At 36.8% G+C, this 25,525-nt stretch overlaps 1 protein-coding gene across 1 annotated transcript in view; it reads right to left on the bottom strand.

Moving 5' to 3' along the window:
* The window catches only part of dsh (Segment polarity protein dishevelled), a 43,118-nt gene extending 19,829 nt beyond the window's left edge, over positions 1-23,289 (bottom strand). Inside the window, exons 1-3 of the mRNA XM_089643732.1 lie at positions 22,991-23,289; positions 14,614-14,753; positions 10,362-10,613 (exon numbers count right to left, since the gene is read on the bottom strand). Of these exons, the coding sequence (XP_089499858.1) occupies positions 10,362-10,613; positions 14,614-14,753; positions 22,991-23,212 (614 nt within the window). The 5' untranslated portion in view covers positions 23,213-23,289. The remainder of the gene's footprint in view (positions 1-10,361; positions 10,614-14,613; positions 14,754-22,990) is intronic.
* Positions 23,290-25,525: the final 2,236 nt, after the last annotated feature.

Here is a 25,525-nt window from a genome sequence, read left to right as displayed (position 1 = left end):
GGAATAGCTGGTTAAAGTTTGTCGGGTACGTGCCGATACACCCTGTCTAAACAAATGAAAAGAAAATACTTGGTTTTAGGTCACTTTAATGATTTATTTTCACTGTTTCGGTAGCCGAAACCGGTAGACAGAGAAAATATATCTATAAAGTGATTTAAAACCAAGTACATGGTTTTCCAATGAGAGGTGTTATTTTGAATAGCCTGCTATTTCGGTAGATGTTACTTTTAAAGCTGTCATTTTTTGACATTTGACAATTAGAAACTACGCCATTAATAAAAATGGAACGATACACGCTTTAAAAACGCATTGAAATTATTAAAATTCACTTGTGTGAATCAAATGCAAATCATTTTGAGTGATGAGGCCCATTTCCACCTCGGTGGCTTCGTCAACAAGCAAAATTGTAGCATCTGGGGCTCGGAAAACCCAAGAGTTATTGTTGAAAAGCCTCTCTATCCTCAACGTGTGACTGTTTGGTGCGATTTATGGTCCGGCGGAGTCATTGGACCTTACTTTTTCGAAAATGAGGCTGGAGCAACAGTTACGGTGAATGGATTGCACTATCGAGAGATGATTAATGATTCCTTATGTCCGGAATTGGATGGTATTGATTTGGACAACGTTTACTTTCAACAAGACGGCGCTACGTGCCACACAAGCAATGAAACCATTGATCTTTTACGTAAAAGTTTCTTTGAATGTCAAAATAACACCTCTTATTGGAAAACCCTGTATTTTCATTTCATTTATTTAAGTACAATTCTCCTGTCTGTAACCCACATTATAATATACATGTACAAGCTGTTGGAAGAATACAAAACAAATTCTTATGTTTTATAAATTTTAAAATGGGTTTTCCACACAGACATAGGAATTAATAGACGAGAAGATAATGGCGAGGGGTAAAATCAACTGTTGAAGAACGAAGGGGGTTAAGCTGACTGTGATTCGTCAATAAATCAATCTGACAGTAAATAGGCATCTCGCATTATAATATCACCATTTACTTCTTAAAAGTAAAATCTGCTTTTGAATAAATAGACATTTTTACATGGGAGCGCAAATTACTCGCCACGTTATGAACAAATTTGCGAAGTCCAAATTCGGCAAAAAAATTCGGTTCTATTTTCAGAGTCGAATATTTCGTTTAAGTATTTAGTTAAGATACTTTTATAAATGTTCATAATTTACTTCCCAGCAACCAACCAGCTTTGTGTTTCGCGTCCAGACGTTTCTCGATGTGATAGTAACAACTGATTCATATTATACGATGTGAATATGCTTAAAATAAAGTAAAATAATGCTTATATATGGAATGTAATACCACAATTGGGTTTATTCTCTTTTTCACATCTATTTTTACAAGTTTTCATATCACAAGTCAACATTTTGCCGTGTTATTTCGTAAAATGAACCGATGATGCCTCGACCATAGTTCGCACAAGAATGATGACGTCACGTTTTCAAATTTCACTTGAGGCCATACGCGAGCCCAGCCGGCTCCAATGGAACCGGTATGGGGAGTGGGGATAATAGGCTTTTAATCACTTAGGGCAGGTCTACTAATATTCATATGTCTATGGTTTTCCAGCAATTATGTTGAACTACAACACTCTGTTAAATTATATGAATATGCTCAAATTGTCAGACAGAAGAATTGCTGACTTGGTATTTCTATATAAAATTCTAAATGATTTAGTTGATAGTCCGGTATTGCTAGAATTGATAATTCCACAACGTAATACTAGAAGTCAGGATTTATTTCAGTGCAGAAATTCTGGGACTAACTACCATATGTATTCCTCGTTGCCCAGAATACTAATGGAGGGAAACAATTATACCAAGTCAGTGGACATTTTCAATTTATGTTAAAACAAATATTTATACAATAAATAATGTATATTTCTTAACCACTCAGAACATTAGAACGTCAAAAGACGTAAATATGATAATAGCGGTCAAGACATTAGAACGTCTTTTCACGTAAACGCGCGAGATTTTACAAAAATTGATTTATTTCCATCACTAGTATACGGATTGCCATGATTTAAAAAACAGAGTATCGATAATGAATAACGCTACGCGTCTGTATTCAACAATATCTATGGAATATAGAGGTGCATTATCTAAGTCGTTTGGATCTGTCATCTTGTTCGTTCATAATTTATTGCGTTTCTAAATAATTTATTAAAAATATTTTAGTTTGGACGGTTAATATTTTGAGGTGACTAATAGTTTTAATTATATTTCTTCAATATATAAAGTGTTATTTCTTTATGATACTCAGAAAAAAGTACATTTTTCACAGCTTTGAAATAATGGTCAGCGATTTTTACATATTTTTGACGTTTTCAGAAAATGTATATTTAGAAACGCAAATATTTACGTATAACAAAACAATACGATAGTGAATGTCATAATCTTTCCAAAACATTTTTTAGAATGAGGCTACGTTTCCCAAAATGTGAGTTATGAAGCTTTTAACAAAACTCGTGAATAACACAAAAATTTTCACGTTTTGACAGTTCGCAAAGGAACACAAAGTAAATAAAAGTGTTTGTCTGAGAGGTTAATGTCAAGTCACATGGTGTTTGCTTCTTTTGAAAAATGAAAAAATTGGTGTTTATGTTTTTTTTTTTAATATTTTTTTTTTAAATGTAGGTACCTAGTTATGAGTACCTACAGTTGTACATGATAGTGATGCACAACCATTGCAGCAGAGGGGAGGCATTCGTTGAGGGGGAGGAAATTCAATAGCTAAGATTTCTGTTGAATACAAACCGGTTCTTCAAAATTGGTTCCATTTAGGAAATGCAGCGTAAATTAAGCAAAACTCTATAAAAACTGTTCTCAGACAGGGTTTTTAAGAATTACCCCAAACTTTTAGATTTTTCTCTGTAGCCAAGTGGGCCATAAGAAGACGGCCGCAGGTTGTGCATCACTGGTTTGTGACAACTAAATATTTACAGCCGAAAACCAGCACAATCCGGCAAGCTAGTTGTTTATGACAAGTGCGATTTTACAAGCGGTAGGTACAGTACGCACAAGCTAGTTATAATAAGATAGACAATATTCTTCTTGAAAGCCTTGAACTAGGTGATGATAATTGCAATGCGTTGGATTGTTTTGAGAAGCACGAAAGCGATATGAACTATGATAAAGAATACGAAAGGAGAAGGTGAAAACACCAATGTTCAGCCAGTAGAAGAACAAGAGCCAGGACCAGATGTGGTGACAAAGCCCAGAAGATGGAGAGGTAGGTCTCCGAAGAGGCTCAAGAGACCACAAGCTGCTCGCCGAAGGAGGTCGAGGTCCAGACGATTGACCACCATTCTCAAAAAGCCCCCTTTGTTCATAATACCCTCGGCTCCACGTACTTTATTTTATTTATTTGGGAAAATCAACAGATTATTTACATATATAAGAATAAACCACAGACATAGGAATTAATAGACGAGAAGATAATGCCAAATATCTAATAACAATAATATTACCAAAATACTATAACATAAAAGAATAAAACATATACACGCAACACAAAAAAAAAAAATATAAAACACGCAACACGCACAAACACATATATCATTATAAATGCCGATTTACATTCTCTTTTGATATTTTTCTTTTAGTGTTATAATTATATTTTAATTTTTAATCTTTATTTTTTATTTTAAATTTATCTTTATTTTAATGTTGTTTTTCTTTTATTTTTTTTTAAATGTATAAATTCTTAAATAATAAAATGGGGGCCTCAGCTAGTGATGTAGACCCGGGAATATTCCCCGGGGAATATTCCCGGGAACAGGAATATTCCCGGGAATATTCCCCGACCTGAAATAAATTCCCGAAAACGGGGAATTTATTTTATTTTTAATAAAATGGTTTCTACACTTCTCTTGGATGCCTTATTGAGTGTTAGCATGTAAAGTAAGCCTGCAAACATTTGCAATAAACGAAGCTGCCTCATCTTTACTTCGTGATATGAAGAACAGCCTGTTGGACGATGATGTTTACTGGAAAAGAGTGACATCATTAGACGATGTTCTGCGACCGATTGTTTCCTGGATTACACAGCTAGAGGGAGACGATCCACTAACACACAAAGCATTGTATGCTTTTGAGGATTTTGAGAGCAGTCTAAGTAAAACTATTTCAACGTCTCTACTGTCACATGCCGAAGAGAAGCAAATACTGGAAAAGGCGGCGCAGCGCAAAGAATTTGCTATTGCTCCAATATATCTGGCTGCTGCCCTACTAGATCCAGGTTCCCAAGGACATCTGCTAAGCCACGCACAGCAACTTGAAGCACTTGAATTCATTGACCAAGTAGCAAGTCATATGGAGACTGTTGATAGTGCAAATGTTTTTGTGAATCATGGAGCAAGGCATTCCTATGGAAGTGTGTCAATAAAATCACGCCAGTGACCTGGTGGAAGGGGATGTGCGGATGTTCTGATTTGTCACAGGTTGCCATAAGAATATTGACTGCTCCCATTACTTCAGCAGCCACTGAGAGATCTTTTAGCACGTTTAGTCGCATTCATACAACACGGAGGAATCGTCTAACAACTCAAGGAGCAGGGAAAATAACATTTGTGGCACACAATTGGAAACTTCTTTCCTCTGAAAGAGGCTCTCAAGTTGCTCCCACGAAAACCCTTTCTTCCACGGATGAGCAGATTGCTTCGCATCATAACGTTTCAAACTTATCTGGTACTCGCAAATGCAAACATCCAATTGACTGTGCTGAGGAAGAAGAAAACGTAGATAATTCTGAGTTGGCAACAACTTCGTCCGGGTCAGATGAAGAAGAAGAAGAAGTAGAATATGAAGGTGAAAGTGGAAGCGAAGTTGATAGTGTCAGTGTCCAATCGGTATCATCAGATGAACAGTACCGATCTGTGAAGTTGTGTCATTTTTACAGTTTTACGATTGATTTTTTTTATGTACCGTTTACTAGCATAGAGTGTATATAGGCTACTAATACTGTACAGTATACAATTATATAGAGATACTACTCACTTTAAAATAATTTTGATCGGTGTTTTTTTGTTATTTTTCTCTTGGATCCTATTCCTATATATATGGGAATAGTTTTTATGGATCTATCCTGCTCTATATGTACCATATGTGTGTATATTTTATTTTTTATTTAATAAATATTATTCTTTTTGAGGTATTAAGTTGTTTAAATCAAAATTCCCAAAATTTCCCGTCCAGGGGAATATTCCCGGGAATATTCCTGGGAATATTCCCCAGAAATAAATTCCCGGGAATTTATACATCACTAGCCTCAGCACGGGTAAACAACCCAGTGAGGCCAACATTACTAAATTGAAATATGAAATATTGTAAAAAAAATGTATCAACAATAAAAAAAAAATAAAAAAAATGGCGAGGGGTAAAATCAACTGTTGAAGAACGAAGGGGGTTAAGCTGACTGTGATTCGTCAATTAATCAATCTGACAGTAAATAGGCATCTCGCATTATAATATCACCATTTACTTCTTAAAAGTAAAATCTGCTTTTGAATGAATAGACATTTTTACATGGGAGCGCAAATTACTCGCCACGTTATGAACTAATTTGCGAAGTCCAAATTCGGCAAAGTAAATTTCTTCTGTTTGCAGAGTCGTAGTTAGTTTCAGAGTATTTAGTTAAGACACTTTTACAAATGTTTCATAATTTACTTACCCCAGTAAACAACGACGAGCACACTTGAGAATCGCTACATTGTGATGTGATAGTATATGTTTCTAAAACTGATCCATATAATACGGTGTGAATAAGCTTAAAATAAAGTAAAATAATGCTTACTTATGGAATGTAATACGACAATTGGGTTTATTCTCTTTTTCACATCTATTTTTACAAGTTTTCATATCACAAGCAACCATTTTGCTGTGGTATTTCGTAAAATGAACCGATGATGCCTCGACCATAGTTCGCACAAGAATGATGACGTCACGTTTTCAAATTTCACTTGAGGCCATACGCGAGCACAGCCGGCTCCAATGGAACCGGTATGGGGAGTGGGGATAATACGCTTTTAATCACTTAGGGCAGGTCTACTAATATTCATATGTTTATGGAATAAACTAAATAATAAAGATAAAATTATAATAATAATAAAAAATATTTAAAAAAAAGGGTTCTGTACCCGTGGCCTGAGAGATTTACAAAAAATACAATATTGTAAATAATAAATAAAAAATAATAGAAGATGTAAGAACACAAATAAATAAAAATTTAAAGTTAATTGATGTACTAATAACCAGCTAAAATTCAAAACATAATGTATTGTAAAATTTCAACACAGCAATTTCAATAAAAGCACTACACAATAGCAATAATAACAATATAATAAATGTATACCTACAACTAAATTGAACACATGAGTATAAATTGGAAGGTAAGTAACTGGAAAGGATTCAAAGCAACAACATGATAACTTCCAGTAGAATATTTAAAATTATTTAATTTTGGTTATTACATATCTTTTAAAGGTTCTTAAATTACATGTGAATATGTCCATATCATTAAAATCCTTATTAAATATACTACAGGCTCTGAATATAAACGCATTTTGTCTGATATTAGTAGAACATTTATGGAGATGAAAAAGTGTACTTGCAAACATAACCCCGCCAAACATCAAGCGAGAAATTGCAACGCTGAGGGAATACAAAAAGGCGTTGCAAAAAAGCGCAATACCTTTGCACGAAGATGTCGTCTCCCACCCGGCATGTCGCTTGAAGTCCCGAAAGCCCTTCTGGGCGGAAGGAGAGAGGCTCCTCCCATTACCTCCTGCCCCAGAAGATAGGTGGAAACTTGAGTGGCAAACAGCCAACGTGGGAAATGCCCATCTCATACAAGGATGCTCATTGCCTCGCAAAACCTGGTCGGCCATCAATAGGCTAAGGTGCTCCCATAGCCGCTGTGCCCACATGATGAACAGATGGGGCCTTAAAGAGTCGGCGATGTGTGAATGTGGTGCGGAGCAGACCACCGAACAACGTGGTCAACGAATGCCCGCTCCATTCATTCCCCGGCGGGATTGATGAAGTCCTGAGGACTGGCTCGCAGACGTAGATGTCCCTCTCTGACCCCCCCGACATACGATAGAAGTTCATAGTACAAATCATCTGATAGGTTCAGGTTGAAGTTTTGAGCTGATTCTAAGCCAACCTGCGGTAAAAGTGAAGAATTGAATACCACAAGAAGCCATTAGAAGAATAAATTATATAATTTGAGTAACAACAGTGTATTTTTCTAATTTACATTTTAATAGGTAATAATCTATTTGGATAAAATGATTAACAGCTATAAGGAGCAAATTTAGTCTCTACCCTCGTGCTCGTTATTACCAAGTTTAAGTGTGTGTTCATTTTATCGGTCAAAAAATGTGTCACAAAATTCAAAGTCAAATGTGTATCATAATTCCGTTTTTGAAAGTCTTTTTTATTTATCAATTCTATGTAGTTTCCCAGCTAGGGGGGGGTGGGGCGGATTTTTTTTTATAGAGCTTACAGGGAAGCAACAAAGTAGTCAGAGTACACTAGAAATAATTATATGTAAACTGAAATACATATTAAGACTCCATTGAAATGCTTGGAGTTACTATATCAGACCAGCTCAAGTATCGGGGATCCATAGAAGCCCGAGTAAATCAGGCTTCCAAGAAGTTGGGCGTCTTGTACAGGGCTAGGAGATTCTTCAACAGTGACCAGCTGCTGACCCTGTACAAGTCTCAAGTCCGCCCAACTATTGAATTTGGAAGCCACCTTTGGGCTGGTGCCCCAAAATACTTAATAAACCTGCTTGAATCTGTGCAAAGGAGAGCGATCCGTCTGATTGACAATCCGTTGTTAACAGACCGATTGCCTTCTCTAATGCATAGACGCAATGTAGGCATGCTGTGTCTGTTCTACAGGTATTTCAATGGAGCCTGCTCCAAGGAGCTAGCAGCATTGATTCCTGATGCACCGGTGCACGTGCGTGAAACTCGACGGACACGAACTGAACACCCGTTCACGGTTGACGTTGGCTTCATGAGAACGGGCCGTTTTTGCGACTCGTTTTTGTGTAAGTCGGCTCGTATGTGGAACGAGCTACCGGCATCTGTTTTTCCTCCCCCCTATAATCCGAGCCTCTTCAAGGCCCGCATTAACAAATCCCTTCCTACAGCCCCTACCTTATTCCGCCTCACAACGCCGCCCAACCGGGTGGTGACATAGTTCCCATGTCTGTACACTGCACAGGCAGGGACGCTCTTGTGAGGTGTCACATAAAAAAAAAATCTCCACACAGAAAGCCTCGAGGATTATTTTTTTTTATCAGACCCATGCCATCTTTGGGGATGCAGTTTGGAGGGTCTTTTAGGGAAAGGAGGAGAAGAAGTTCAATCTGGCCCGCCATATAAGATATCAACTTATATTCAGAGAATGTTATCTGAAACGATATCCCATAAATACAGTGAAAATCTGAATTATGACATTTGACGTGGAATGATTCTTTTTCTCAGATAAAATAAACATATTTGCAAGCGACATAATGACAATCTAGAGCAGAGGTTCCCAAAGTGGTCTATATGGACCCCCAGGGGTCGATACCGGCACGCTGGGGATCCATGTCAGCTAGAAAAAAATTTGGGGGTCCACGAGATTCAAATGGGGGTACATACGAGCGGACCCCCATTTACCTCAAGTCAACATTTAGAAGTTCCGTAAATGACACAATAGACCTAACACAAATATAATAGACTGAGAAATTACTTATTTGATATTTGTATTTTTATATTTCGTAAAGTTGTTAATTGAGGTATATAAATAGAGTGCAAAACATTGCACATTGGAAGCCGCCAATTTTCCTAGTTTCCCAACTTGTTTTTGAAAAACGTCCAGGGTAATAATGACGTTCAACATTTAAATGCACTTCACACAGACTTCAAAACTAAGTTTGACGACATTTGGACTATGGAAATGCAACGTTGAAGAATCGGATATCATGTGACAAGAAGAACTGACCGGAATAAGCACTGACAAAGAACTTAAGGGGCAGTTCTGTAGGGCCAACTACAGAAAGAAATTCCCGTTGCTTATCCTGCTTCATTTTCATTTGGTGTAATACCTCACAAGGGTGCCCCTGTCTGCACAATGTAAAGACAGAGCAACTATATTGCCACCTGGTTGTAGGACGGGCAAGGGAAGGGAATATTTTTACTTAAAAAATAAATGATTATCACATGGGACGTTAATAGTTTTAGGAAAATTCAATATTCGGCAGGCAGGGGGTCTACGGAAAAAAATATATTTGGCAAGTGGTCTACGGGGCAATAAAGTTTGGGAACCTCTGATCTAGAGTAATATCATTATTTCCTTGAAGAGCGAATAAAATATATTTTAGTATGCTACGAGTGGTGGCTCTTTGCGTATGTCTCCAGGACTTCTGCCGTCGGTTGTAAGGTGAGCTGCTTTTCTTCAAGTTCTTGGTTTCTTTACGCAGGGATACGTTGTTATTAAAAACACTTGTAATTTAATAGATTGATGTATTGCGTTTAATTCCGATGAATTGCAATGATTTGTTAGCTCAGAGGCTGTAAGGTGTCCAATGTTAACTCAAAAGCTTTTAGATCTCCAACCAAAGTTGAGCGATAATTGCGTAGACTATTGACGCACGGGTTAGATTATAATGGTTATAATCTAGGCAGAACCAAAAAGATAGGTATTCCCAAATGTGACTTACGGAAGAGTTGGTTTTGGTGTTCGATGGTATTGTTCTTTTGGTAGCGATCGTATGGTGGAGGAATTCACAGGCACTCGTATAAGATTGAGCTAATTATAACTCCGGCTAAAATTCGAATTGACACATCGGTTGTTTTTCAGTACGGTGGTTTTGTCAACTGTCATTGGATGACGTTTTCGCTCAAAGCAACTCTGTGCAGATTCAAACCAGTAAAATTTGAATCCCAACCTCCTTATTCGTTGGAGCGAAAAAAGCGTTAAAACAATTCAGCATCACGAAACAATGTGAATTTCGTAAAAGGTAAGGAGACAATAATATGACATAATTACACCAATTCCGTTGTTTTGACATGAAAACCCATAGACGAAACGTGGCATAAACAGACAATACACAGAAAAGATGACAGGAAAGGTGATACACAGACGTGAATTTAATGTAAAGGATTCTACACATCGAGATAAGATAAAATGAAGATAATTTGAAATGATAAATAAGAAAACATGAATTGAAATATCAAATCATACAACACAACACTCAACAATGAGCACTTTTCACGGTGGGCTACTAGTGAAAGTTATGAAATATAGTTAGGTTAGGTTAGGTTAGGTGTTACCTGCTCATTAACTGGGGCCGGAGCTTCCGCCTGCGCTGGGGCCGCTTGCGACTGGACACCTGCAGCTGGCTGACGGAGCTGCACTCGGTGAGCGCGCGCTCCAGCGACGCCGAGGTGTGGCGCCCCGTCGTGGTGGTGATCTCCGACTGCGAGTCGAACAGCGACGTGGAGTCCAGCTCCGAGGAGGCGGCCGACGCTTCGTAGTCGCCGCCCCGGTATGCCGAATGTCCGTTGATGCGCAGGCCGCGGTATCTGGAATGAGACGGATTAAATACACTAGCGATGGGTAAAAATCGGGAGAAAAATGTCAATATTGATTGCTTTTTCAAGTGGGTTATACAAAATAAACAAAGTTTGTGCACAACTAAGATCAATTGTAAGCAGATTGTATAAACTAAAAAATTTTGCTCCAATCTGCACACATAATTAATTTATCTCTAGCTGAATCTGTTATAAGGTATGGAATAACAGCTTGGGGATTTTCCTGTAAAACTAATATCCGTGCAAAATTCATTGGTTAAATTATTAGCTAAAAAAAAATTTGTACAAAGAAAGGCATAATATTCCATACTTCTATCAGAGTCTCAAAATTCTTTCAGTGAGAGCAATTCTGTGGTACAAAATTATATTTCAGCACAGAAATAACCCTTTATAAATAAACAGGCTAGAACACAATCATAATACTCGTTTTAACTTTAATGAAGGACTTATTGTACCTAAGCATACAAATACATATGGACAAAGAACGTTAAAGTATATGATTCCCAGTTGTTTTAATATGTTACCTGCTGAAATTAAAAACTGTGCCCAAAACAAACAATTGCTGAACTTACTGAAGACTTGGCGCACTGAAACAATTCATTTGTATTAGCTTACAATTATATATTATTCTAAAGACTTTTAAAATTGTTATTTATGTTTTTCATAATTTTCTTTTGCTACAGCGTTTTCCAATAAGAGGTGTTATGTGTATTTAATTCCGGCCATAAAATGATTTTTTATGGCCGGAATTGGATGGTATTGATCTGGACAACGTTTACTTTCGTTCCACACAAGCAACGAAACCATTGATCTTTTACGGGAAAAGTTTCCGGACCGTGTTATCTCTCGAAGAGGTGATCACAATTGGCCACCGAGATCTTGTGATTTAACACCTTGCGACTTCTTCCTTTGGGGCCACATGAAAGAGAAGGTCTACGCCGACAGCCCAGCGTCAATTCAAGACCTCAAAGATGAAATTCGTGAGACTATCGAGGACATAAGGCAGCCACTTTGCAATTTGGTTATGGAAAATTTCATGAAAAGGATATGGTCCTGTAGGCGTGGTCGTGGTTGTCATTTGACTGATGTTATTTTTCACTATTAACGGCATACCTTCCTCTTTATAATGAAATAAACATTCGATTATTTATATTAAAAAATTGCATTTTTCTTTGAATATCAATATAACACCTCTTATTGGAAAACCTTATATATTTCTAATATTTATTTATTTTATTTTAAATGCACATTTACAGTTAGGTATACATAACCAATAATAAATACACATTTTATTTTATTAAGTAATAATCGCGTGTTTGAACTGTTGAATATTTAATTGGAAAATATGTATATCAATTATTAATTTTTTTTTTTTATAGTTAATACCTCACAAGAGTCCCAACTGCTCCCGTCTGGAGCCAGTGAGACTATGGCATCCCCAATTGGGGGATGTTGTGAGGCTGAAGGTAAGTGGGGAAGGGAAAGAGGAAGGTGGGGAAGTACCTGGCTATTCAGATCTAGTCACTAAACACGGCTAAAGCCATTTGGAGCAACGTTTCAATTCTGAATGGTGGTCTTACACCAGGGCGATACTGGTAGTATCTTCCACTCTGGAACGTGCCGCAAATATACTATATATTATTTTAATTAATTAATTGTGAAATAACACAGATTAATCAAATAAAATTTATTTGCGCACGCCGGGTTCGAACCCGCGACCTTCGGAATGGCAGTCCAATGCGTTACCACTGGACTATGCCGGCCGTCAATTAATGGTAAGTTAGTTCTGCATTTTGGAACAACAAAGGTTCGGTGTCTGCGCGCTCTTGTGTATTATATCGGGAATACAGATGTTACCGTTAAGAAGTTTATATGCTGTTGTCAGCAAAGCAGATTTCCTTCTATCGGTGAGGCTATTGATACCCAGCAACCACTTTACAAAATGCTACGTACTAAGCTACAGTATAGAACAGTTGCTTAGCACAAATCCTAGCATTCTTAAAGCTTTGTTGCATATCGTTTCTATATGGACATGAAATGTTAGGTGCGTATCAAATGATATTCCCAAATCTCTTGAAATAATATGTAAAGAACCCATTAGACAAACTGCTAAAAAGTAGTTTATCGTGACTTTTATGCCTTGTATTTGTAAAGTGTGTAAACCTGCAGACAAGCAGCCATGTGGCAGCTTCGTGGGACTATCTATACATTGTCTAAAAAAAAAAAAAATGTGTAATTTACAGTCAATAAAGGTCAGCTTAATAAAAATGTTGAAAAAAAAAATTTAAAAAAATAAATAAAAATTTAAAAAAATCTTTTAAAAAAAAAAAGGTATTTGTAAGATTGTGTATTTAAGTAAAATCTTTTTTTAAGAAATGAGTTACTTACTTAAAAATGTTATTATGAGGACTTTGAGTGATTAATTTACATGCCGTAGATAATGAATCTATGGCTGATAGCGTTGCACCTCTCCTTGGGATTATTCCATGCTCTGTGATTGATTGGCAAACAGAATATACAGGGTGTATCGGCACGTACCCGACAAACTTTAACCAGCTATTCCTTAGCACATTTGGAGTAAAAAATGTTATGGGCGCTTTGGTGTCCGGTAACATTTTTTTTTCATTAAAAACAAAAATAAATAAAAAATCCACACTCCGTCACTGTCATTTGTTTCTCGTGTTCAACAGCTGTTATTAGCAAGTGTGTCTGAAAGTGTCCTCGCTCTTTCATGCATATGCATACTATATAATAATAGTTAAAAATGAGACGAATGGTGCCGTGCCATTTCGTTGTGATTGTAAAAGCGCGCCAATGTAGGTACGTACGTACATTATTCAACGAAACTCAAACAAAATATTACCAGATGGATTTTCAAACTTTGACAAAGGATAAAACATTGGTGACATGTGGTGAAAATATGAATAGAAAAAATTTGAAATACTGAAGACAATATTAGTGATTTTTAAACGAAAATCTGAAACAGAAAAATCAGAAAAGGAAACGGTCACATCTGGGACTCGAACCCAGGACCCTTGTCTTTCCGGGACAGTGCTCTACCAACTGCGCTAATGGGACCCTATCCTCATCGGTCACTTTTAACTGTATCATACTTCGAATAAGAACTACCAACATTGTCTTTATTTTTTCGCCGCACATTTTTATTGGCAACTATCTTTTATGTATGATCGCAAGATTCAACCTGAACTAAATGCAATCCTAGACAGCGTCTTTTTAGATAAACCTATCTTATTGTTTTTATTTTAATGTGCGACATCTATTGACTTTTCTGCAAGTCTAGAAATGAATTATTATTTTTCGGAATAACTTTTATTGAGTAAAACCTCAAATTGTAATATTTAAATACTGAAGACAATATTAGTGATTTTTAAAAATTTTAAATTTAAAATTTCCTTTTCTGATTTTTCTGTTTCAGATTTTCGTTTAAAAATCACTAATATTGTCTTCAGTATTTAAATATTACAATTTGAGGTTTTACTCAATAAAAGTTATTCCGAAAAATAATAATAAAAAAAAATTTATTAAAAAAAAATGTTACCGGACAGCAAAGTGCCCATAACATTTTTTACTCCAAATGTGCCAAGGAATAGCTGGTTAAAGTTTGTCGGGTACGTGCCGATACACCCTGTATATTCTGTTTGCCAATCAATCACAGAGCATGGAATAATCCCAAGGAGAGGTGCAACGCTATCAGCTATAGATTCATTATCTACAGCATGTAAATTAATTACTCAAAGTTCTCATAATAACATTTTTAAACAAGTAACTCATTTCTTAAAAAAAGATTTTACTTAAATACATTTTAAGTCCAAGTCATGTTTCTAATATTTTTAAAGAAATAGTAGGCAATCTGTAATTGATTTAAAAATTGGATCCAAATTGTTAATAAATATGCCGCATATTGCCTGACTGACCTTAATATGATTCATTTGTAAATAACATGAATCAACCAAAATAATTCTAGTAGTACCTAGGTTGGGTGCGTCCTGGTCGGCTGCTAAGAGTGCTGTCCGTGTCGGTGTGCGGCGGCAGCTTGCCGTGCTGCTTGTCCGTGCACTGCGACGCGCCGTCCGACGGGTTGGAGCCGTCGGCCGCCACCAGCCATGACACCTACGGCACAAGCAACAACCAATCCATTAATGCGTGTTACAGCGGTGTGGCGACCTCCGCGTTCCAGGGGTACGGCCCTGCACCACCAATTCTGGTCTCTTTCAACGGAAGCAATCTTCCAAACATGCCGTCCATTGATATGCTTGCTGTAACTCTCCCTCAAAGCCAGAGTCAAGTTAGCACAACAGAAGCTGGGCGTACTGTATATCACCTCTTGTCTGAAGCTCTAAAATACTTTAAAAACCCTTGTCGCTGTGAAGAAACGGTTGGTTCGTTTGATAGAATCCCCTCTCTTAACAAACTTTTTGCAAACAGAGCACAGGCATCAGGCGGGAATGCTGTCCTTGCCTACGAAGATGCTGTCCTTGCCTGCGAAGATAGAACCCTGTCCAACTAAAGTGACAAACGATCGACCGTCAGATTCAAACAAAATGGCGATTGCAAAACGTTCAAAGTGATGTTAGAACCTTAGAAAATAAATAGAATCTTTAAAAACTTGATGTTAGAACTTTCTCATACAAGAATATACGGAAATACAACACAAAAATGATGTATATATAAATATAAATGGTTTTGCATTTTTTTTTTAAATGAGGTGACAATGTCCATTTATAATACTAAAATCTCAAAGAATCTTTCATCTGCTTTCAAAAAATGTATTTCATTTTGAGATACATTCATAAACAGCAAATCTATTTGAAATTGAATGTCAAGCGGGAATATTTGATGGCCTAATACTTTTATGTGGAGGCCTAAGAAGTTGAGTCGTTTCAAGCAAACATTTCGATTTTAAATTCATTGGGGCGATACTGAAAGTACATACCAATCTTGAGGTGATATTTCACAAAAATGGCACTACAAAAGGCATAATGACGCCTGTAGAAACATATTTGGATATCTATTTATTTATAAAAAAAATACAAGCATTTGTATCAGAGTAAACACTTAAAAATTAATACAATAAAGAAGAATGTAAACATAATGGCAAAAATGAATCCTCACGCATATAATTGAATTTAAAAGATTCAACAAAACAAAATAGTAGAAGTGGAGAAGTTATATGGGTACATAGGTCTATTTGTGTCTAGAAGAATAAAAGTGATAGAATATACAACATTTATACTGATTAGTTTTCAAATGAAATATATCACCCAGATCAGAATATTTGTTTCCGAGATTGTGAAGTCTCGGAATCGGAGAATTTTGGTAAGCTAGTGTCCTGGTGTTATTGAAGTAAAAAGGTAAGAAATGTCGGCGTGATTTTTTGGGAACATGGATATTGATACATTGAAGTAATTCGGGACAGTCAATTTTAAAATGTAGTATTCTTTGTAACAGTATTAAATCTGTGCTTATTCTTCTTTCTGAAAGTTTCAATAGAGACATTTTATCCAAGAGGTAATTGTAATTTACGTTTTGTATAGGAATATGCAATTTATAATTTATAAACCTTAGAAACTTCCGTTGAATCTTTTCAATGTTATCTGAATGAATATTGAAAAATGGAGACCATAACGTAGAGTTATACTCAAGTTGGCATCTGACAAGGGTTTTATATAACATAATAAATATTCCTAAATTATTGAAATCTTTTGCAGCTCTCAAAACAAAGGCAAGAGTCTTTAGGGCCTTGTTGATAATATTATTGAAGATACAGCAGCGCATCGACAATGTTCGCGGAACTAGGACTGAATGGATTTGCCGGCCTGATGAGACACCGGGTCACTGGAGCCAGGATGCGGCTAATGGCCTCCGCCAACACGTTGGTGACCGCAGCCTACCAGCACCAAGCGCCACTCCTGAGTGAGCGCTGGGCCCAAGCTCACTCAAGACCACGCCCTGGATAGTTGTTAATTTATTCTTCGTCATATATTTTTTCAATTTCACATACCTACTGTACAAAAAATATATATGGGACGTGTGGGATTGCACTAACCTCCCCACATCCTAGAATTATAAAACTTCCGATTTTATGTCCGGGTTAAATCTTCCCCATAGGAAAAACTAAACCCTTCCACACACTTTTCCACAAATGATTAATCTAGTCAATCAACATTATGCAAGTGCATTATATAAGCAAAATAAATACAAAACAATACAAGAACAACACGTCAACTCACCAGAGATCAAATGGGAAAATAATTCACCGACTCCAGATATTTTCATATCAGAGGGTTCGGCTCGGTAGAACTTCTAACAGGGCCTATAAATCCTACTGATCCCTCAACATAAATATTACAAAAATCTTTAGTTATCCTACATGTATTCAAAATGACCGACTTTTGCATCTTTATATATAAATTTTTTGATAGATCTAATACGCCTAAATTTAGAATTAGAGAGCTAGGTATAATGCCAGTAGCCGAAATAACGAATGGTAATATTTTTATAGTCTGAGAATGCCAAATTCTTTTTACTTTATTATTATTATTATTTTAATCGCCGCACTCAATTTTAGCGTCGCCACGCCAGGTGATTGGCAACTATCTACGGGTCAGGAGAGATGTGCGCATTGCTACACATTTCTTTAGACTGATCCGTGAATGGTTTGAAAACTCGGTCATCATGGAGAACATTCATTTCTATGTTCCCGATAGTTATCTCTCAGAAGCTGGGCGTACTGTACAGGGCCCGCAGATACTTTAATAGTACACAACTGCAGACCCTGTACAAATCGCAAGTGCGCCCTACTGTCGAATTTGGCAGCCATCTCTGGTCCGGAGCCCCTAAATACCTGAAAAAAACCCTTGACTCTGTGCAGAAACGGGCGGTCCGTTTGATAGATTCCCCAATCTTAACAAACGGACTGCAATCTTTAGAGCACAGGCGTCAGGTAGGTATGCTGTCCTTGTTCTATCGGTATTACAATGGAAGATGCTCTGAGGAACTAGCGTCATTGATCCCTTTGGCACCGGTGCGTAGTCGGGATACACGCCAAACGCGCGCCTAACATTTGTACACGGTTGACACTTGTCACATGAGGACGGGTCGCTTCTACGATTCGTTCTTAAGTTCAACAGCTCGGCTGTGGAACGAACTGCCGGCCTCTGTGTTTCCTCCCTCCTACAACATGGCACTCTTCAAGACCCATGTTCACTCCTTCCTCTCCACAAAAAGACCCTCCACACAGCATCCCCAAAGATGACATAGGCCCTGAGGGAAATTATTTTCTTCAGGGCCTCCTGTGTGGAGTTAATATAATAAAAAATAAATAAAAAAATCTCCGTCACCGACAACATAGACTATTCTATATCCCAGCCTGCAGGACTGATTTGCCTGCAGGTCATGCCTTTTGGGAGAGCAATCTTGCTGTTGAACAGAATCAATTCGGATATCGACATGTTTAGCATCAATGAAGCTTCCTTTAAAAGGCAAGCTCTATTATTACTGGTATAGTTGATATACAAACTGTTAATATTAATGTTTGGAGGCGTACATGCAGCACGCTTAGGATAGGAATGTGTGGAAGGAAATGCGGAGCAATAATGTGAACACGTCTGCTACGAAGCTAGTGCGTTTATTAACTGGTCTGTGAACACGTCTGCTACGAAGCGAGTGCGTTTATTAACTGGTCTGTGAACACGTCTGCTACGAAGCGAGTGCGTTTATTAACTGGTCTGTGAACACGTCTGCTACGAAGCCAGTGCGTTTATTAACTGGTCTGTGAACACGTCTGCTACGAAGCCAGTGCGTTTATTAACTGGTCTGTGAACACATCTGCTACGAAGCCAGTGCGTTTATTAACTGGTCTGTGAACACGTCTGCTACGAAGCTAGTGCGTTTATTAACTAGTCTGTGATAAGCAGGCAGTACAGGGTATAAGACAATGTCGAGGCGGGGGGAACGGAGCGTGACGTAGCCACTACAAATGCAAGAATTCTTATTACCAAACGTATTTTAAAAACGCATTAAAATTATCAATTTTGTAATGTTTTTTAAAATGAATTTACTGAATTGAATTGAAAAATCCTCCGTAGAAAAGTACCACGATGGACTGAGCTGTAAACCGTTGCCTTACTTTGGCTAACTTTGGTTTTCTGCACAGGTGCTGGTTATAATGTGTTCTCTTCGGCGTTCAACGTATGACTGATTATTAAAAGCATTCTCGAACCCTCCTGGTCGCGTCTTTTGTCTCCAGCTCTCTCTGATTTCATATAAGGGAAGTCTATATATTCTGACGTCAGTGGGCAACAGAGATGTGCTTTATTTCAAATAAATCCATTTCAAATGGAAATGCAAAATAGGTATTTTCTATTTTGCATTTTAAATGCTCTTCCAAAAACCATTTTGCATTTTAAATGCTTTTCTCAATGCATTTTCCATTTTAAATGCTTTTTTGCAACATTCTTCCTATTATCTCCACTCATCTGTTTTTCACAAGCCCCAAATATCAGTTGGTCCTCAACCTCGCTATGAGAGATAATTTACATTAGTCAAGTTGCTCCCTGGTAGGAGCCCTGGTAATTGAGTGATACCATTACAAAAAATACTGAACATGGGGCCATGACGCTGTAATATTAAATGTTAGATTTCATAGTCATGTTTTTACGTTGGCAACATTAGTCCCGCGCAAATTTTTTGTGGTTTCATAATCTGTAGTCGTTGTGTTTTTGGATTTACCATCATGTAATATGTTTGTTCTACATCAGAGGCGGATTAACTGTTGAGAGCGCCCTAGGCAAGCACCTCATCGGCGCCCCTCTAGCGACCACATAGGTATTATAAATTTTAACAAGTACCTAAAGTAGCCGAATTTGTAGTTAGGTGGGTTTTACGTGAAAATAAAAATTTCGTGGGAGGGGGGGGGGGGGTGGCTAGAGAATTTCAAGAAAATAAAATTTGTCCCGAAAAAAAAAATTCATGGGGGGGGGGGTGGCTAGGTTTCTTCTTCAATTCACTCATTATTTGGGTAATGAACTAAAACGCAATGTACTAATTAATTCACACAAATACCGCTGCGAGTACGTAATCAATAGAAGCGCGCGTAACCGGCGACATCCAAGCTGAAAGTGATGAGTGTGACTGTCACCCCGTCATCCGGGGTGACAATCACACTCATCACAGGTGTAATTACTTACAAAATTAAGTTTATATATATTTTTTTTTTAATTCTAGGGGCGCCCGCCGGCGCCCCTTTGTAACTGGCGCCCCTAGGCACGTGCCTACTTTGCCTTAGGGTTAATCCGCCACTGTTCTACATTGATGTCCATTATTAAATGACAAAATTGTTTAAAAATTCTATAATTATTTTAATTGTTTGAATGAGAAAATATTTTGCATTTTCAATGCATTTTGAAAATAGGTATTTTGCATTTGAAATGCTTTTCTAAAAACCATTTTGTATTTTGCATTTTCAAATGGAAAAGTTTTGACCCATTTCCATTTTGCATTTCAAATGGTTTTGGGTACCCATTTTGCACATCTCTGGTGGGCAAGTACAATTTATTAAAAAAACAGTCATACCAAAACATACTCATCACATAATCCGTCCACGTAACTAAATTTGAAATGAACTCCTAACAAGGCACATTGCATTATTCGCAATATAATTCATGCATACTTCAAAAGAAAGGGCACATTTAAATAATTTATTCTAAAACAAAATGGAAAACAAAATTGGATTGTCAAACTCGATAATACATTTAACCAGGGAAGCCTTCTTTGTCCAAACACCGGACTTGATAATAGTAATAATAATTGAATGACTTGTATAGCGCCATTTTTGTGCAAAATCACCTCAAGGGCGCTGTACAAATATATAATACATTTCTACAGTGATCTATGTTATTACTAACTGTGTATGCAGATAATATACAGTAAAATACTTACCTGGTAGATCACTTGAGATTAACACTTAATTAACATTAATCAATTGTTCATGAGCGAAATTTAGATACAGGATTTAGGACATAATTGGATATAACTGGACTTTCTCTCAGGAATGGTATATTTAATTTAAAGGTATGACGGCTTAAAAAGGTAAGTTTTTAGTTTAGACCTGAATTCTGTTGGACTTGTTGTGGATCTTAGTTCCGGAGGGAGTTTATTCCAAGCCTTCACCAAACTTAGTATTTGTCTTGCGCTTAGGTTCCATCAGTCTGCCTACAGCTGATGATGTTGCTGATCTAAGAGTTGACTGCCTCAGACCAGTGTTTTCCGGGACGCATAGTTCAGAGATGTAGGGTGGGGCCATTTCATTGATGGATTTAAACACCATCCAGCACAGTTTGTACTGGATTCTTTCAGGGCACTTGAGCCAGTGAAGGTTACGAAGGTGTTCTGATGTGCGAATATTTAGAAACCCCGGTTATGAGCCGTGCTGCTGCATTAAACACTGATTGAAGTTTGTAAATTAGATATTTTGGAAGGCTGGCATAAATGCCGTTGCAGTAATCGAGACGTGAGACTACGTAAGAGTTGATAAGTAGTTTTTTGCTTCTGTAGGAAGATTTCTTCGAACAGACTTGAGTTGTCTTAATCAATCAATGGATTAAGACTGCACTGTTTATTAGGCGAGCTTGAAATAATTTTTATGACTTCTTCCAGCGTTGTGGGTTTGAAGGAAGACAAAATTCCTTTAGAATTTAAAGTGAATATTGGCGGAGGGGCGTGAGATGCGGAAGCACAAATGGATTCAATTTTTTCCCGAAAAAAAATAGAGAAGGCTTCCGAGGTAATATCTATTGTCGTTGGAACAGTGACTTCGGAAATAACAATCTTTATTAAGTTCCAGAGACAATCTTTATTGATGTTAACAATACATAAAACATATGAACATCTGGGCCGAAGGCTTGAAATAAACTCCCTCCGGAACTAAGATCCATAACAAGTCCAACAGAATTCAGGTCTAAACTAAAAACTTACCTTTTTAAGCCGTCATACCTTTAAATTAAATATACCATTCCTGAGAGAAAGTCCAGTTATATCCAATTATGTCCTAAATCCTGTATCTAAATTTCGCTAATAAACAATTAGTTAATGTTAATTAAGTGTTAATCTCAAGTGACCTAAGAGTTAAGTATGGTACTGTATATTATCTCCATAAATAGAAATGTATTATATATTTGTACAGCACCCTTGAGATGATTTTGCACAAAAACGGCGCTATACAAACCAAATATTATCATTATTTATGAGAAGTAAAGTATTTCAGCATCCGGAAATTGAAAATAATGCTTTTTTAATTGTAATTTGGTTAAAATTAAAACTGGTTTCATACATTTTTCGAAGCATTAAGGTCAAAATTGCCTCGCAAATTACGCAATTATTAGAATGCTAGTATATAAAGTTTTTACAGCATGATATAACAGTAAACTGAATATGAAACAATATTAGTAAAACATGTAACAGTAACATAAAATAACATAGGAACTAGAACAATACTACATATAAGACAAATCACTAAAACTACATCACCAACGCTACTTGAGGTGATTTTGCGCAAGAATGGTGCTATATAAATCATCCAAAGCATTATTATTACTATAATTTGTAGAATTCAACAGAGTGCTGGTATAGATTTCACTTAATTCTATAAAACTTGTTGCCCAGATCATGCACCCAATTGGTTAGTGAGTGTGTCTGATAGTTGTGTATGTATAGCAGAAGAATGTTACATTTTGTCTTGTGTTCCTAGTCGGCAAATAAAATATGGCCCTAAAAGAGGTTCTTAGGTTGTCAGCTTGGGTTTAATTAAAACATCAAATTATCGAAATGGCTTTTAACGTATCAATTTCCATTTTCTAACTATTTCTATTAAAAGTGCGTCGTTTGTTTGTTTGTTACTTTTTGATTTATTTCTTATTTAAATCCAAATTAAGAACCTACTTCGAGGATAATTAATGTGGTCAATTCGATATTATAGACAACTTCGGGCAATTATTTGAGTTGAATGATTATTAAAAATAATGCCCTTACCTAAAATTCAAATATCCAATTTGGTTCATAATAAAAGTTATTATTATTATTATTGTAAATTTAACACAAATCTATCAACGAATTTTAATTATTTGTTTATTGTTATCAGTTGTCACGCATTTTATATATGTTGAACTACGTTAAACAGTGTTGAAATATGATTTACAAATTGAAATAATAACAAAAAAGAAAAGTTGACATTTCTTCTAGGGTGTTGTCAAACGAACATAACCTAACAAAAATGGCCTCTCGCCAGCTGACGTCTCGGCAAAAACACAAAAAACACACAAATAAAACATTAAACACGAAAATGAACGTACCACACGACCATTGAAACATGGCAGATGAGCTAAATCGTCAATTATTTCTTCCTTGACCACTCCAAAGTCATCGTCCATCGATTTGAAAAAGAACTTGTAATTCGGCCGATTGAGTATATTTTTGAAGTCGATAAGGGTGACTTTTTCTGGAGAAATGGGGATCTTGACGAGATAAGGAGTCTCCTCATCATCAATATAATATATCACTTTGGTTTCCTCCATGTTAGTAGTGTTATTTTCCCGTGAGGCTAGCAAGTACCGATATAAATACAAGACGCCATGACAGCAGACATATCACTTCACTGGGACGTTGAACTAGCATTGCCAGTAATATATCAATTTACGAACTCCCTATAAATATATTTGAAATGGGACAAATCCCTCGAAGAGTTTAAAACTTCCCAGATTTCGGGCTGCGTGTAACATTGTTGAGGAAGAGGAGTCAGAGCAGTCCGGAGATTACATTTCATAAAAACGGCGCTACAAAAAATCTAAGTATATAATAATCTATAATCAAAAAATCAAAAAACTAGGCGTCTACAGGTTTTGACAAGGGGCGTCAAAAATGTACTCGCTTGGCCTGCCCTGATAGACCAACTAACTAACTAACCATCACGCCGTTTCCCCGCAGGGGTAGGCAGAGAGGACGGACCACCAAACAAGGAGTAATGCATATACAGTACATTTGTGAAACTCGGCGTACACGAGCTGAACATCCATTCTCGGTTGATGTTGACTTCATGAGAACGGGCCTTCGTTAACTCATTTTTTGTAAGACGGCTCGTATGTGGAACGAGCTACCGGCATCTGTTTTCCCTCCTTCATAAAATCCGGGACTCTTCAAGACCCGTATTAATAAACAGCCCCTACCTTAACCCAATGCTGCCCAACCCGGTGGTGACATAACTGCTCTACCTTTACATAGTACAGCCAGGAAATTTCTCTTGTTAAATTTTTTAAATGATTCTATGAATTCAGATATTTAAGGTGGGTACCTAGTTAATTTTTTTAGTAATGTTTGTATCTTCCGCATGATAGGACTTTTGTGCTGTATTCACATTTTTTAAATCAACCCGTGAAAACAAAGTTTTTTTCCCTATGGTACATCTGTTTTCAATTATTAACCTAGTTGCGCCATTTCTTGGGCCAGCTAGTAGGCAATATTTCAAAGATTTTTTTGATTTGACTGAAGGTTGAACCTTCCATCCCAGGGACTGGCTCTTAAACTGCTGTGAAATTTTAAATTGTATTTTAAAACTGGACTAGGTGTCAACCACGCTAACAACTGCGCCAAATCCCGGTTGGGTAGAATTGACATTTAATCCGTATATTAACTTCTGTAATGTAATCTAATTTCAAATGAATTGTCGATGCACGTAGACATGTATGCATGTCTACGTGCATCGACAACGAGCCTATTTTCCGAGTTTCAGCTCGATAGGATATAGGAAAGTGGGTAAATTTCCACATCAATATTCGCGAAAACAAAATAAAAATTCAAATAGATGTATTTACGAAATCTACATTGGTGAAAACATCGACTTCAAAGTTACCTACTATGTAAAATTGTACGTGCCGTATCCCCTTCGTATTGAAAAGTGATATATTGTAAAGTTGTGTGTCACTGCTCTAAGTATAAAATTTTGACGCCATAGTGACAGGTAAAAGAACTTGTGACATCCGAGAAAGACATGACACGATCGAGTGAATCTAATTATATTCGATTCAGGCAATTTTAAGACTCGAAATAACAAACGAGTTAGTGGGTATAGGAATTTGACTAAAGCGAAGAGCGTGTAACCCAATTCAGAGTTGTCTGGCTGTCCATCCTAAATATCTGTGATATCTTTGATATTAATATTATAGCTCACTGACAATATATACTTTATCATATCCGTCGATGGGTACTGAAATCTCTCAAAATAAGATTAAAAACTCCCTTTTCTCCCTAAAACTGTCTGTTTCTCCCTAGGCATGGGGATTTCCGCCTAGGTACGGCAAGGCTGGTGGGACGTTGAACTGTTGGTTGGTTTCGATTTTGAGTGATGGATGTTCGACTATGCAACTGAAAATGTTTACCATAATTCTAATTTTTTACGTTTCTTTCAAAGAACATAATATTTTAATTATATTAATTAATATAATTTATTGACATTTAACTTTTGGAATATTTCAGGATTTCAGAAATCCTTCAATACAAAGTACAAAATTTTAGAATCAACTGTTTTGTAATGGAATTTTATTAAATTTTTAACGTGATTTCAACTGCTATTTTTGGTTGTTTTAATTTTTTCTAAGCACCCCTGATGTAATATTATTTTACCAAAATTGTGCCAAGTACTAGGCAATTATTATTAATTTTAATGAATTTCGACTTTATGTCCGGGTTAAATCTTCCCCATAGGAAAAACTAAACCCTTCCACACACTTTTCAACAAATGATCATCTTGGTAATCCACATTATGCAAGTGCATTATATATGCATAATAAATACCAAACAATACGAGAACAACACGACAACTCACCAGAGATCAG

The sequence above is a fragment of the Hesperophylax consimilis genome, chromosome 20 (assembly GCF_061612785.1).
Source record: "Hesperophylax consimilis isolate HC1 chromosome 20, BYU_Hcon_1.0, whole genome shotgun sequence".
NCBI lineage: Eukaryota > Metazoa > Arthropoda > Insecta > Trichoptera > Limnephilidae > Hesperophylax > Hesperophylax consimilis.
The sequence above is the reverse complement of the archived record's forward strand: the minus strand, read 5'-3'. Positions and strand labels throughout refer to the sequence as shown.